The sequence below is a fragment of the Chionomys nivalis genome, chromosome 20 (assembly GCF_950005125.1).
Source record: "Chionomys nivalis chromosome 20, mChiNiv1.1, whole genome shotgun sequence".
NCBI classification, from domain to species: domain Eukaryota; kingdom Metazoa; phylum Chordata; class Mammalia; order Rodentia; family Cricetidae; genus Chionomys; species Chionomys nivalis.
The window spans coordinates 30,380,130-30,395,249 of record NC_080105.1 but is presented as its reverse complement, the minus strand read 5'-3'; the positions used below and the strand labels follow the sequence as shown (position 1 = coordinate 30,395,249).

Genomic DNA, 15,120 nt, shown 5'->3' with positions numbered 1-15,120 from the left:
CTGTATTACTAGCTGTATGGTAAATTTTAAAATAAGATTTGTTTATAGTTGGGCGGTGGTGGTGCTCACCTTTAATCCCAGCAGGCAGAGGCAGAGGCAGGTGGATCTCTGTGAGTTCAAGGCCAGCCTGGGTCTACAAGGGCTAGTTCCAAGATAGGCTCCAAAGCTACAGAGAAACCCTGTCTCGAAAAACCAAAAAAAAAGACTTGTTTAGTAAAGCAAACACAATTAAGTAAAAATCACACTAACGCCAAACGTCAAAGCTAAGCTCATGAGTGACTTGTCTTACAAGCATGCAGCTTACACCTGAAAACATCAGTGTCAATGTGTGATGGGACTTTATTGTTTGTGCATTGCAGTCAAGCACTGTAGAGTCCACGGGGACCTTAAACACCTCCATCTGGAAGTCTGGAAATTTCTGCTTAACTCACCAGAGGTCATGGGATCAACTTGGCAGGTTACGGTGAGGAATCAAAAGAAAACATTAGGATACAAGACAGGGACTGAGACGGTGTACTGTAGCAAACGTGTTTATATTAAGTATGCATGTGCATATACATGTATCTCATTACATATGGCACTATGTACAACGCACGACAAGTCCACAGACATGAAGTGAGAGGTCAGGCCAGCTAAGCGCGAACCTGGCTCTGGCAGTGTCCAGCTACATCCTCACAGGAAGCCTGTGGACAGGCCTCATCAGCCTCTCTTCCAGAAAACTCGGTACACAGACGCAGTCACCTGACCAGCAAGTGACACAGGAGAGATCTGGCCGCAGTCCACTCCAGAGCCACACCGATGGCCTCTATCTGAAAATCCGTGACATGAGGAACTCATGTCTCCCATACAGTCTTCCCCTGCCTGAGCAGGGTTAACAGAGCAAGTCCCAGGGCGCAGAGAAGGCTCCTGACCATGCTTCCCAGTGCCCTCACGGCGCGTTCTTGGTAGAGGCTATTTCCCACAGCTGAAATCAAACCAGCTAAAGAAATCAATGCTATCTACAAGCAGATGTGAAAGAGAACATATTTATTTACATCACTACTTCCTTTTTACAATATGCCCAGTCTACATAATAAAGTTTTCCAAGAAATTAGTTTTAAATTAAAATATTTTACAAAGCAAATGTTCACCATATAATTTTCTCATTTACATGAATTTAAAGATATTTTAAATAGCACTTATGAAATTATGTAAAGTGACTGAGAACTCTTAATGTGACCTTGAGTCATTCTCAAGAACTTAGTTTAGGAATGATGTTTATAATCAGGTCCTTTCAAGAATATAAACCTGTTTTATAAATGATGACCATGAGAAAAGCTCGAAACTTTCTGATGGTGAGTAAAACACTGGCACCTTTCCACAGCCGCAGAGCCAGCGAGTTCCCCGGACAGCCAGAGCTACATAGAGAAACCCTGTCTGGAACAGAACAGCAACAGAAAGCCCTGGAGGTCTGTACACCACTCAGACCTGCAATGCTTGCTGAGGGGCTGTGCTAAGCACACAGGGAATTTATGGGATGGGTCGTCTCCAGCAGAGCCAGGTGTGATGCAGCGCCTCTGTCCAATCACAGCTGGGTATCTGTTTCCACTGATGCTGGGCAGCCAAGTCACATCCCGTGGAAACATCGTGCTGACCATGACATGACTTCTAATGGCAGCAATGACCCGACACCCTCTCACATCACACTGACAGACTTCAAATTTTTATTAAACTGTACGAGATGATGATTTCCTTAATACCTTAAGCATGACTTTCTCTGAATAGCTGGTATTATATCCATTAAAAAATAGGCAAGCTTAACTTCCACCATCATCAAAGCTACAAGTCACAATGGGTCTCCTAGGCACCGTCTTGGGTCCTCTGTCAGAACGCCAAGGGCTGGTCCTGGGCATCATGCAGCAGCAATAGAGGTGTCATCCAGGAGTCGCCCCTGTGGCTTTACAACAGGACAACAAAATGGAATTATGAAATATTAACAGAGGAGTTCTACTACCGAAAGCATCTTGAGATTTCTCTAAGTCTTACAAAGCTGAACACCAGCTGCCATGTGCTTCCCCTGCAGGTCTGCTCCACTCGGTCTCTCTCCTAACCCTGTGCTCTCGCACCCACAGGTCCTCACAGCTGCCTGTAAAACGGGAGCTACTTACCATGCCCACCCACCATGCAGGCTCAGGCCCTCCTATGGCTCAAGATCTGAACTTACAGAAAACTCCTTTGGGGGATTCAAGATCTTCTAATCTCCTAATTGAGAAAAATGTGACCTACATGAACTTCAAAATATGCATGCATAGACACATACATCTACCTACCTCCTACCTATCTACATACCTACCATCTATCTATTATCTACCTACCTACCATCTATCCATCCACCCACCCATCCACCCACCCACCCATCCATCTACCCACCCACCCATCCATCCATCCATCCATCCATCCATCCATCCATCCATCCATCCACCCACCCATCCATCCACCCACCCATCCATCCTTTTCCTTTCTAAGGCTGCTGACAATAAAATGTAAACCATGACAACACAGACTTCAGTGCAAGAACAAATACAGACATCACAGAGCAGAGATGCTCAGTGGGTTAGGCGCTTGCTCTGCAGCATGAGGATCTGTGTCTGACCCCCAGAAGCCATGGGAGGAAAGCAGGCATGGCGACACATGTTTGTGAGCTCATCAACGGGAAGAAGGTGAAGATAGGCACATCCCTGGGGCTCACTGCACAGCCAGTGTGGCTCACGAGCAAGTTCCGGGCCAGTGACAGAGTGTATCTCAAAAGGCGAGAACTTTTTGCCTCCACACACATGTACACGTGCACATGACTACACACACAGATGCATGGGATTACAACTGTTTTGTTTTATAGTGTTGCGGATGAATATACCTGTTTTAGCTGTAAAATTCTTAAGTGGTTAGCAATACACTAGAAAATCATTCTCGTGAAAGAAATCAAAAGACTGAGCTAGCCTTAATTACAATTAGGTTTGAGTGTATAAAGGAAGGAAGGAGATTAACTGATGAGTCCAGATCTCTTTCTGAATATAATAACTGCTAAAGTCTGAAACAAGTTAGCCCTAGGTGGCCAGAATATGACCGAGTCTGTGTTCATACACACGATGAAACTAGTTCTGCTATGTTTATCTATAGCAAATTTCCAACAGTCAAACAGCTAGAGACCCTCCCCCTCCATCAACAGCTAGAGACCCCTCCCCTCCCCCTCCATCAACAGCTAGAGACCCCTCCCCTCCCCCTCCATCAACAGCTAGAGACCCCTCCCCTCCCCCTCCATCAACAGCTAGAGACCCCTCCCCTCCCCCTCCATCAACAGCTACAGACCCCTCCCCTCCCCCTCCATCAACAGCTACAGACCCCTCCCCATCCATCAACAGCTACAGACCCCTCCCCTCCCCCTCCATCAACAGCTAGAGACCCTCCCCCTCCATCAACAGCTAGAGACCCTCCCCCTCCATCAACAGCTAGAGACCCCTCCCCTCCCCCTCCATCAACAGCTAGAGACCCCTCCCCTCCCCCTCCATCAACAGCTAGAGACCCCTCCCCTCCCCCTCCCACTCTTTCACACCAAGTCATGAGACACTGTTCCCCTGCAGGTGACATCAGACACAAGAACGGCAAGATGGGTGCCTTTAAAATATGACCAGGTAAGAATGTTTAAAAATTGAGGCTGGGTGTGGTGGCAAATGCCTTTAATCCCAGCACTCTGGAGGCAGAGGCAAGTGGATCCTTAAGTTCCAGCTCAGTTTGGTCTACACAGTGAGTTCCATAATAGCCAGGACTACACAGAGAAACCCTGGAGGGAGGGAGGGAGGGAGGGAGGGAGGGAGGGAGGGAGGGAGAGAGAGAGAGAGAGAGAGAGAGAGAGAAATACAGACAGACAGAAAGGGGGGAGGGAGGGGGAGGGAAGAAAAGAGAGAGAGAGAGAGAGAGAGAGAGAGACAGACAGACAGACAGACAGAAAGGGGGGAGGGAGGAGGAGGGAAGAAAAGAGAGAGAGACAGACAGACAGACAGACAGACAGAAACAGAAAGGGGGAGAGGGAGGGAGGGAAAGAGGGAAAGAGAGAGAAAGAAAACATACTTTACTACAAAGAGAAAGCATGTTCAAGGACACTGTAAAGACACTAATCATCTAAGGGAGTGGCAATCTTTGAAATTAGACTCTATAAAATAGTACCATAGAAACGAACAGAATTGCCAAATTCACATATTAAAGGCCCCCAACTATGACTCAGTGAACTTCTAAAGAAGCTGACGTTAAAAGGCAGGAAACAGCCAAGCCTCACCTTCACAAAGATGCTGGTCGGTATAAAACGCCGGAGCAGCTGGTTGGTGAAGCTGGGAAATCTAAGCAAGTTGATGTTGAGCGATGGTAGCTGCTGATACCCCGCCATCAGAGGGTAGAAATTATACAGCATTTCCTGTTTGGTGCCAGGCAGAATACGTAATCGAATCTAGTCGCAGAAAGCCAGAGAGAAACAGTCACACACAGTTTGCTCTATGAATAGGCACGTACTCAGTTATCTATGATGGACGAATCCTTCTGGTGACACGTGCATGCTCTCTTCCAGCCATCTTCTAAGACGTACAGCTGAGCAAGTAGACAGGACGACAGGCAGACGGGAGACGTACTGTGTGCAGTGTACGACACAGCATGACACGGTGTACAACACGGTGTACATTACAGTGTACGACACGGTGTGATACGATGTTGGACACAGTGTAGGACACAGGCGGCACTGCGCGGTGTCTACACAGCCTGAAGGGCAACTTCTGCACGCTCTCATTTTGTGTCTTAGACCAGGAATATCTTAATCCTCAAAAAATACTATAAAAAAGTATCTCTTTGTAGTATTTTTCAACAAAATACAAATTATTTGGTTTTGGTTATTTTCTTTTTGAGATTTTATACTGCATTATTTTGGGGATTTTATACTAAATGTTAAGGTGAACAGCTTGGGGGGTTAGAATTTTGCTAATACTTGAGAGGCCAGCAAGATGGCTCAGCAGGTAAAGGCACTTGCTGCCAAGTCTGATGACCTGAGCCCAATCTCCAGGTCCCACATGGTGAAGGAGAGAACCGACTCCTCCGACCTCCACAGGCACACCCTGGTGCACAAGTACACACAATAAATACATAAGCATAACAAAAAATGTTTTTTACTTTAGAAATATATAAACTTATGAAGTTCTGTAAGTCAATACCTGGAAACAGCTTACTCGTGTGCAAATGAGAAACAAGTGTGCATGTGCACACAATGTACCAGGGGCCACACACGGGCTTCTGATGCACAAAAGCTAAGATATGTAATATTTTATGCCATAAATTTATAATGGTGCACAGCTGTATTGCTTAGTCCATACATAATTCTACTGTGTGTTTTTTTAAAAGACTTATTTTTACTATGTATATACAGTGTTCTGCCTGCATGTATGCCTGCATGCAGTAAGTCCTGAACGGCAGAAGAGGCACCAGATCTCATTACAGATGGTGTGAGCCACCATGTGGTTGCTGGGAATTAAACTCAAGACCTCTGGAAGAGCAGCCAGCAGCCAGTGCTCTTAACCTCTGAGCCATCTCTCTAGCCCTCTACTGTGTATATAACAACAAACTCAGAATTCTGAATATGCAGAGCTAACTGGTTGATCTGTTCAGGGTAGATACTTGTGCATTAAGACACGTTTGTTCCTATAATTGTTACTATCCCTTTCTAATAAAAGATGTTCACTGACAAACATGGGGTGTCTGCTAACATTCTCATTCTTCTCTGGAACATGTTTTTGACTAAGTGTTGTACTGACTCATTGCAAAAGCTGATAAACTTTTCCAACTGATCTGACTGAACAATGAAGAAAGGTTGAACAGGCAAAAGTTGTTTCTGAACATAGCAAAATAAATTCCATGCAAGATCAAAACTCGTACAGCTCTTCAGAAAGGCAGGCTTAACCTCAGGATGGCTGTGCTCCAGGTCTCAACCAAGACATAAGGCAAATAAAGAGGAGGTTCACAGTTCCTGGGAATTCTAATGTGTTGCTATAATAAAGCCCAGTGATCAGCGAGCTGTGCTTTATAAGGAGAAAGAGCCCATCTTTCTAATCTTGAAGATGTGAAAAGGAAACCCACCTCTGTAGGAAGTTAGTTAAACTTAATCTTTAAAAAGGCCTAAAAATTTACTACTATCAAAACACAAACCCCAGCTTCCGGTTTCTTGGTCACACTTCTGTGGTCACACAAGCAGCACCCGCAAAGGTGACCCGTACCTGTTTGAGACCTGAGAACATGAAGGCATCACTGGGCTCCACAGAAATTTCCACATCTTGTACCAAGTCAGTCTTATTCTGTAAGTGATACCTGACAGGTAGCGACTCTCTGACGCGTCCAAACGAGGGCAAGTCTAGAGAGAGAGGCACAGTTCTCTCGGTTAGACAGAGCTCATCGCCCGTGGGCTCACACTGCGGGGACACAGCGTTATCGAGTTATGGCTTTGCTAGTACGAGATCTTTTGTTTGGATGCTGACAGGACAGGCTGAGAAGGAAGGAAGTCTAAAAATGCCTGACACAGAAAGAGAGCCTGTCTACAGAAGTGGAATTTACAAATAACATTACAAATCTGCAAAACTTCTCTCAAAATATCAATCAAGTTCCTACACTAAAAAAGCCAGCACTGTATTTTACAGAGAAGCAAAACATTCTCCCCTCATGCAGATGCTCCGTTTCCTGGAGTTCTGCGGACTAGTTTTTACTGACATGCAAAACCGGAATGTTTCACGAACTTGCGACCATCCTCGCGGAGGCCATGCTAATGCCGTCTGCGCTGTTCCAGTCACATGCAGCTCTGCTCAGGCAAGCACTGCAGGAGGTGGCACGGGAGGAGGCAAGCATTGTAAGCTATTTTTAAAACCATTACAGACATGATAGCGGCTGGTAAAGAAAGGTTTCTCTTGACAGAAGTATTCAATCAAGAGAGGAGAAATAAGCCAGGCACTGAGTGGTGCACACCTGTAAGCCAGGAGAGGCCAGCCTTGGCTATACAGGAGTCTGAGACTAGCCTGAACTACATGTCATCTTATCTTAAAAAGACCAAGGAAGAGCAACAGAGGGAGGCAGGTTGGAAATCTGAAAAAAACTATGTGCCTGGACCATATGAGATCGGATGTTAAAGGGGAGGGGCTGGCTATGTGCCCATTAAAGGGAACATTAACTGTGAAGCATTCTAACAGAATCTAGCTCTGAATCTGACCAGGTCAGATGACTGTCAATTTACAGGGACAGGGAATCTGTTAGAGATTCTACCAATGACCTGGGTTCTTCAATAAATAAACAGGAAGAGGGGAAAGGGAGGGAAAGCTGGAAGTAGGAGAGGCAGTGGGTGGGGGGAAGAGAGAGGGAAGGATATGGGAGACAGGACTGTGCCTACCGAGAGATTTAGATGGAGACTCAGATTTATCCATTAACTGCAATGTAAAGACCTTAAAATAAGCTGAGGAACATTCAGCCAACCACAGTCTAAACATCAGAATCTAGTGAGCTTAAAAGCATAGGCTGGGCGTGGTGGCACAAGCCTTTCGTCCCAGCACCCACCAGGCAGGGGCAAGGATCTTTGTGAGTTTGAGGCCAGCCTGGTCTACAGAATGAGTACAAGGCCATCCAGGGCTATATAGTGAGATCCTGCCTCAACCACCCTCCTACACAAAGAATTCATTGATCATTTTAAGTCATAATAATGCAACAATTAGGTCCACCAAAAGCCATGTTTGCAACCATACTAAAGCACTTATGGATTAAATGATAGGTAGGATTTGCCTGACAATGATTGGGTAGGACCTTGGAGGGGTTCTCATGTACACCTTATAGATGTTAGCCATCTTACACAACACACTGTGAAAACACTAAGCTCTGAAAAGCCCCTTATCAAGTAACATCTGAAACCCGCTACCTGCGTTCACGTGGAGAGGGATGTTCTCGACAATCACGTGCGGCAGCGTGATGACGGTGCTGATCACTGGGATGCTGTCCATGCCTGCGGCCCTATGGCACGAAGTGCAGCATTGAACTCACACTTCCAAACACTCGACAGCGAAATACAGGTCTGTTTTTACCAAGTACCTTTCATAGAAAACCTACCCATTTTCCAAGCTCCATCAATTGAGTTTTGTGCATAGGAGTTTTCTGAACCCAACTTTTGTTGTGAATGTTTAGTAAGCAGACAGTATAACCAGGGCGGCCATGCATTCCCACTGGGAGCCAAGACGGGAGCTCTGCCTGGCTGTCGGGGAAGCACGCTGCGTCTGGAGCACGAGTTTTTTCAGGGCAATAGTACTGCAGATTTACACTGTGATACAGACCCCTCTTCTCCTGAGGGATGCTGAGGTGGGTCCCAGACCACTTTCAAAGGGCATGGTTAACTCGTCATAAGAACACAGTAGAAACAAAGAATCAGAACATTCTACTATCAGTAAAAAGTACAGTAAGTATGCTAAGATTTACTGAGATAAAGTAATAAAATAAGACTGTTCAATGTTTCCTTTGTGTTAGGGCTTGGGTGGGAACTACAGAGCGGGCTGCAGAACTCCTGGGGAAATCTCTAAGATCCCCCTGTATGGAGATGTAGAGCAGTCGACATGTGGGACCCACTGCAGAGCAAAGTCAGCATGGGGCAGGAACCAGGTGACCACCGTGAGAAATTACCCCACAGACAGACAGCAGCATGGGAGAAAAACTGCCTTTCAGTTGCTGCTTAACTCCTACAACATAGACTGAGAGCCAACACGGCAGATTCACAAGGAGTGGAAGGAAATGACAAGTTAGGTTGTTTTGTAAAGATTTTTAATCTTAGTAAAATGACCTATTTTTCCATTCTCAGGTATTCTACCTTGAAGTTCTAATATGGAGTATATTGATACATATAACTCAGAAATAACCTCATCAGTATTTGTTTCCGAGCTGCTAACAATGGCCTACAGTCCTGTTGTCAGACTCTGGAGCAAGCATCTTCAAGGAGAGCTGCGGGAAGGGCTGGGGATGGGAGCTGGAGGACAGCGCCTGCTTAGCACATGCTAGGCCACGAGTCCATCCAGCACTGCAAACAAGACCAGGAACAATCTGTGGGCACTTTCTTGCTCTGTTTTGCATTTGATAACATAAGAATAATGATATCATAGAGTTGTGTCTACTAAACATTGTTTTCAAAGCTTAAAGGCAACTTTAGCATTTTCTTCAATTTTTGTTTTACAGGTTTTAAAATGTTTCCATTTCAGTTCATCCTGGTAATCTGTGACACTTTAGAGACAGCTGTGACAGCAAACTTGTCATACTCATTATGAATGATTGTACAAAACACTTCCTTGTGAAGATAACTCAGTGGCTAAAGGCACTTCTGCCAAACCTGAGATCTGAGTTCAGTCCCATGAGCTACATGGCGGGACAGACTGACTCCTGGAAGCTGTCCTCTGACCACTCATGTGCAGCACACATACCATCCTCGTCCTCCAAACAAAATACCGTAAAATAGTCCCTTATAATTATTCCCATTGGGACTCCTTTCTCATTTTTAATTAACTGCATTTCACCTTAAAACTTAAACCATTAGACCACACCAGGAGAGAAGCACACAAACATCACCTGGACCTCGCTATCAAAAAGGCACGTGCCAGCACTGGGACCTTCAATGCCGCTGGCCCGTTCCCTCCCACCAGTCCCTCCCACCAGTGTCCTGGATTTGGGATCTGCCATTCCTGTGTAATGTATTTGTTTGTACTTTTGCCTATTAGATTGATCCTACTAAGCAATACATGGTGTGTTTCACATAGTTCCAACATTTTACAGGTGTAATTTGTTAGTGTTTGTGCCTGTAGCCTTCTCTCTTCACTTATGTAGAAATATTGACATGCTTACTGGCTAATGTACTTTCATTGTTTGAATATGTCACAGTCTGCCTGCTTTCCATTTGATGGCTCGACGATTTAGGGTTTCTCTGAGGTTTTTTTTGGGGGGGGGTAACTATTATAACCAATGCCACTCTGCATGTTCTTATCCATATATTTATTGTGTACAATTTGGAATTGTTCTTTGGTCTGCAGGGTCACAGACATCTTCAACTTTGCATAACACTGCCTAGTAGGCTTTGGAACAAACTCCAACTCATACTTGAATCTTCCACACTTGGCCATATTCACCCTTCACTGCAAACTAAGAAATGGGAAGCATGACTCTATCTTTAGCTGACCACCCCCTAGTTACTGACCACTGTGTTCCTGCCACCTGCTTTCCTCAGCTCAAACCTTTCTCCACTTTGACAGGTGACCGGTCTGTCTCAGGATACCAGAGGTGAAGTTCTAAACGTGAATACTTAGCTTATCAGCTACACACACTACTAACCCTTACTGGTTATACACATCACTCACCCCGTCAGTTACACACCACTACCCCTGTCAGTTACACACCACTACCCCTGTCAGTTACACACCACTACCCCTGTCAGTTACATACCACTACCCCCGTCAGTTACACACCACTAACCCTGTCAGTTACACACCACTACCCCTGTCAGTTACACACCACTACCCCTGTCAGTTACACACCACTAACCCTGTCAGCTACACACCACTAACCCTGTCAGCTACACACCACTACCCCTGTCAGTTACACACTACTACCCCGTCAGTTACACACTACTACCCCGTCAGTTACACACAAGTACCCCGTCAGTTACACACTACTACCCATCAGTTACACACAAGTACCCCATCAGTTACACACTACTACCCATCAGTTACACACAAGTACCCCCTGTCAGTTACACACTACTCACCGTCAGTTACACACTACTCACCCTTACCATTTATACACACTGTAAAAACGTTCACCTATTTTGTTTGAATTTTATCTTTTCATTCTCTACAATATCTTCCAATGACTTGGAAATTTTAATTTTAATATTTTTAGATTTATTTGTGTGTGTGTTTTGCCTGGATGTATGTATGTGTACCACATGTGTGCTTGGTGGCATGAAAGTCAGAAGAGAGCACTGGATATCTCAATTATGAATAGTTATCAACCACTGTGTGGGGCTAGTAACCAAACTCAGGTGTTCTCGCAAGAACAACAAGTGCTCTTAACTGCTGAGCCACTTCTTCTGGCCCCAGGAAATTTAATTTTAATCTTCTATTTTCTGTTCCTAAAGAAGCTGCTACTCCAAGGTCATAAAACAATTCTATTTATTTATTTTTTATTATATATACAGCGTTCTGTATTCCTACAGGACAAAAGAGGGCACCAGATCTCATTACAGATGGTTGTGAGCCACCATGTGGTTGCTGGGAATTGAACTCAGGACCTTTGGAAGAGCAGCCAGTGCTCTTAACCTCTGAGCCATCTCTCCAGCCCCTGACAATTCTTTTTTTTTTTTTTTTAAGTAAAAAGTCTTTGCTTTTTAACAGAACTTTAATATGCTTGGAATAAACATTTACCTATAATACATAGCAAACAACTCATTTTAAATGGATAGTCAATTATTTTCTCAATTTCCAAATTGCCTTGCCTTCCTCAGCTGACCGGCCATGCTATCTCTGTAAAAATCCATTCCATGTGTGTGGATCTACAGGCCTGCTCAACCCATCTGCCCCACTGGCTTCGGAGACTCCTGGCCAGTCACACTATGAGAGCTTCCCAGTGAGGCTTAGAACTTAGAAGATATGAAGAGCCTCGGCTCCTTGTAGCTTTTCACCTTTCCTAACAACTTAGAAATAAAAGTTACTACACAAATCACAATGAATCTGTAGAAGAACTTAAAAGACTGATTCATATAAAACATGTATGTCTTTTCTGTTTATTTAGCTGTTCATTTATTTATTTATTTACTCATTTACGGTTTTGAGACAGGGTTTTTCTTTGTAGCTATGGCTGGCCTGAAACTCGCTCTGTAGGTTCTGCTGGCCTCAAACTCACAGAGGTCCACCTGCCTCTGCCTCCCAAGTGCTGGGATTAAAGGCGTGGGTTACCCCAGCCCAGCTCAGCTGTTCTTTTAATACTTTACAGTTCTATTCTTTCCTATGTAAAGAGAATGCTAATCTCCTACTAGGCAAACGCCTAGGTTTCTTAGAATTATGATTGCTGTGGAAATGGTAAAACTTTTCAGAAGTTGTTTTTATTTTATGTGCATGAGTTTTTGGTCTACATGTATGTAATATGTACTATGTTCATGCCTGATGCCCAAGGAGACCAGAAGAGGACATTATATCCCCTGGAACTAGAGTTCTAGGCAGTTGTGGGTGCTAGGACTTGAACCCAGGTCTGAGTGAAAAGTGCTCTTACCCACTGAGTCATCTCTCCAGCCCCAAATGACCCTTCCTCCGGTGCACTGCTAAGAGCCTTTTTCTGACCAACAGAAATGCCACTGAGCGTTGTATACTAATGTTATATATAGTAACCTTGCTTAATCCTTAACCTTTCGAACTCCCTCTGTAAAAAACTATTTTGTATATGTTTAAGTGCATACACGGACACACATGTATTTGGGCACGTGTGTGCCACAGTATGAGTGTAGAAGTCAGAGGACAACTTGTGGGAGCTGGTTCTCTCTTTCCACCACGTGGGTTCTAGGGATCAAACTCAGGCTGTCAGGCTTGGCAGCAAGCAGTTTTAGCTGCTGAACCATCTTGCTGGCAACCCCTCTTGGGTTTTTATGTTAACAATCTCACTGACTGCAAATGAGGGCGTTTCACCTAGTGCTTTCCATGGCTCAGATTTAGTGTGACTAAAATTTTATTGGCATGGAATCATGCCAAAAAAGCTGGATTTATCTTCCTCATCATTGTAATTTAACACGGTAATCACATGTATGGCCGCAGCTTCTACCCTGCACGTCAGCGTGATAAAGGGCAATGACAAACAGTAAAGACATCAGAGCAGACACTGGAGGGGAGGGGCCGATGTGGATTTACCTCTTCCAGGAGATAATGTAATGTCCGGTAGCCACTCCACCTTCCACATTCCCGGCAGACGGGCAGCGAAGACAGAAGCACTCACTGGCGCTCTCTCCTGTCTGTAAGACAACTGCAAGACAGAACCCTTACAGCCTACGCCATGACAGCAAAGCAGTATCTTTATCTTACAAACTGTTTTAGAAACACAGACACCAGAGCTCAGAATTGCCATGTGACTTTTTCTAGGTCATAAAGGTCTAGTATTTGGACTAACCTATCTATATTCTTTATAGTGAAAACCAGTGGGAGGCAGTTGGGGACATAGCTATGTAAGAGTTCATATCTCCTACGCCTCCAAAACACTGGGTATCGGTGAACATGCACCTGTAACCTCAGTATTGGGGTAAAAGGAGTTATCACTGGTACTTGGTGGCTGCCTGTCTAGTTACGGGTACAATGAGACACCTTATCTCAAGGGAATAAGGTGTAGCTATAACAGGACACCTGACATCCTCTTCTGGTTTTTGCATGTGCACATGGATGAGTACACACACACACGTACACACACACACACACACACCACTACCACTAACGGGGCATCCATATATCAGCAACAAAGTCCTACTGAAAAGTAATGAACACAGATAACTTGAAGAAAGAATGATACGCTATGGTTATTAGTTTCCTTTTTCCAAATTATGGCTTTTTAAAAAAAAAGTAAGGACTGAGGCAGGCAGTATCTTCCTTCCTGCCTGCAGCCCAAGCCCCTTCCTTCCTTTCTGCTTCTCTCCCAAAGAAGTAGCTGCTGCTGTGGTTCCTCCCCCCACTTCCTCTCTCTCTCTCTCTCTCTCTCTCTCTCTCTCTCTCTCTCTCTCTCTCTCTCTCTCTCTCTCCTCTTCCCCCATCTCCCCTTCTCCCCTTTTCCCTTACCCCTCCATAACCCACTAAATAAATACCTACTTCCTCTGCAAAAAAAAAAAAAAAAAAGTAAGAAAGAAAAACATCTTGAGGTAAGGAAAAAACCTTTGTTACTGTGGTGCTATTCACACGGTTACTCTTCTTTCCTCAGTACTAACCTCTTGTTCAAACACCAGCAGTCACCATCCTCCACTGTTCCCTGGGTGTCCTCACCTCTGTATGGGAAGGTGTCCTCTTACCAAAATCACACCACATATCTTGACGTTAAACATCTAACCAACCCCAGTCTCTACCTTCACAGTCACAATGTCAGTCTTTAAACGCAAGTGGTTGACAGCATCTAGTTAACACAACTTTAACAAATCTGTGACCAACTATGAAACAACAACAGCCGTCCTCACCCACTTGGGTGTTTATGGCTGTCCAGTGAAGAGGGCTGTACTAAATGAATGGCTAACTGATTGTAGAAAAGTAGTCCCCAGTGACAAAGAAAAAGGGTTGGTTCATTTCTTAAGTTGTTTCAAGTAAACCTAAAGAGTAACAGTAATGTAGCCTGATACATTTTTAGAAATGCATGGGTTCAAGCCTTTGGAGGTGGCTTTTACAAAAACCTGGGATATTCATAACACAGGCTACAGAGGTTCTCCCTAAATTCTAAGTTAACCAAAATAATCATGATGTCTATTAACAAATATCAATGTGGTAAATTTATGGCACAGAAGTGCTACACTGTTGGTTATGAATAAGGAAGGAGCATGAAGCAAAACGCAGGTGACCCGTAGGAGTTGGGAGAGGCCACTAATCAGAGTCTCCCTGGCATCTTAGCGGTAACTCCCCACACCAACACACTGTTTCTAGGATTTCTGACCTCCAGAACTTTAAGACCATACTAACTTCATGGTCACTGTTACACCAGCAATAAGACACTGACACACCAGAGGTTCCAACTAGAAATCATCCCTCAATTTAATCAACACTCATTAAATGACATCACAATATAAAGACATGGACAATATAAAGAAAAGGCCATGGCTCTGACTCTAAAGGAGCCATACTTAGACCTGGATAATGGCAGTGTCGCAGGCTGTTACAACAGAAGCGTGGCCAATGCTGTGGGTGTGAAGATGGAGTAGGAAGCCCTGCACAGGAGAATCAGAAAGTCTGAGCTCGTGAGTCACAAGGAGCAAGCAGAGGAGCAACACGTAGGAAAAGAGATGAGCAGGCTTTGGACAAAACTGTTAACCTCTTCAAAAGC

At 44.5% G+C, this 15,120-nt stretch overlaps 1 protein-coding gene across 3 annotated transcripts in view; it reads right to left on the bottom strand.

The window, feature by feature from the left end:
- Window positions 1-533: 533 nt before the first annotated feature.
- The window catches only part of Trappc11 (trafficking protein particle complex subunit 11), a 41,862-nt gene continuing 27,275 nt past the window's right edge, over window positions 534-15,120 (bottom strand). The window contains exons 26-31 of one of the 3 annotated variants that reach the window (XR_009055681.1): window positions 12,966-13,077; window positions 7,961-8,052; window positions 6,285-6,418; window positions 4,310-4,477; window positions 3,712-3,817; window positions 534-1,936 (exon numbers count right to left, since the gene is read on the bottom strand). Coding sequence is in view for 2 of the 3 variants with exons in the window: in XM_057752634.1 (XP_057608617.1) it covers window positions 1,892-1,936; window positions 4,310-4,477; window positions 6,285-6,418; window positions 7,961-8,052; window positions 12,966-13,077 (551 nt within the window). In the remaining variant the exon portion in view is untranslated. The remainder of the gene's footprint in view (window positions 1,937-3,711; window positions 3,818-4,309; window positions 4,478-6,284; window positions 6,419-7,960; window positions 8,053-12,965; window positions 13,078-15,120) is intronic. The other 2 variants (XM_057752635.1, XM_057752634.1) reach the window with 2 other exon arrangements.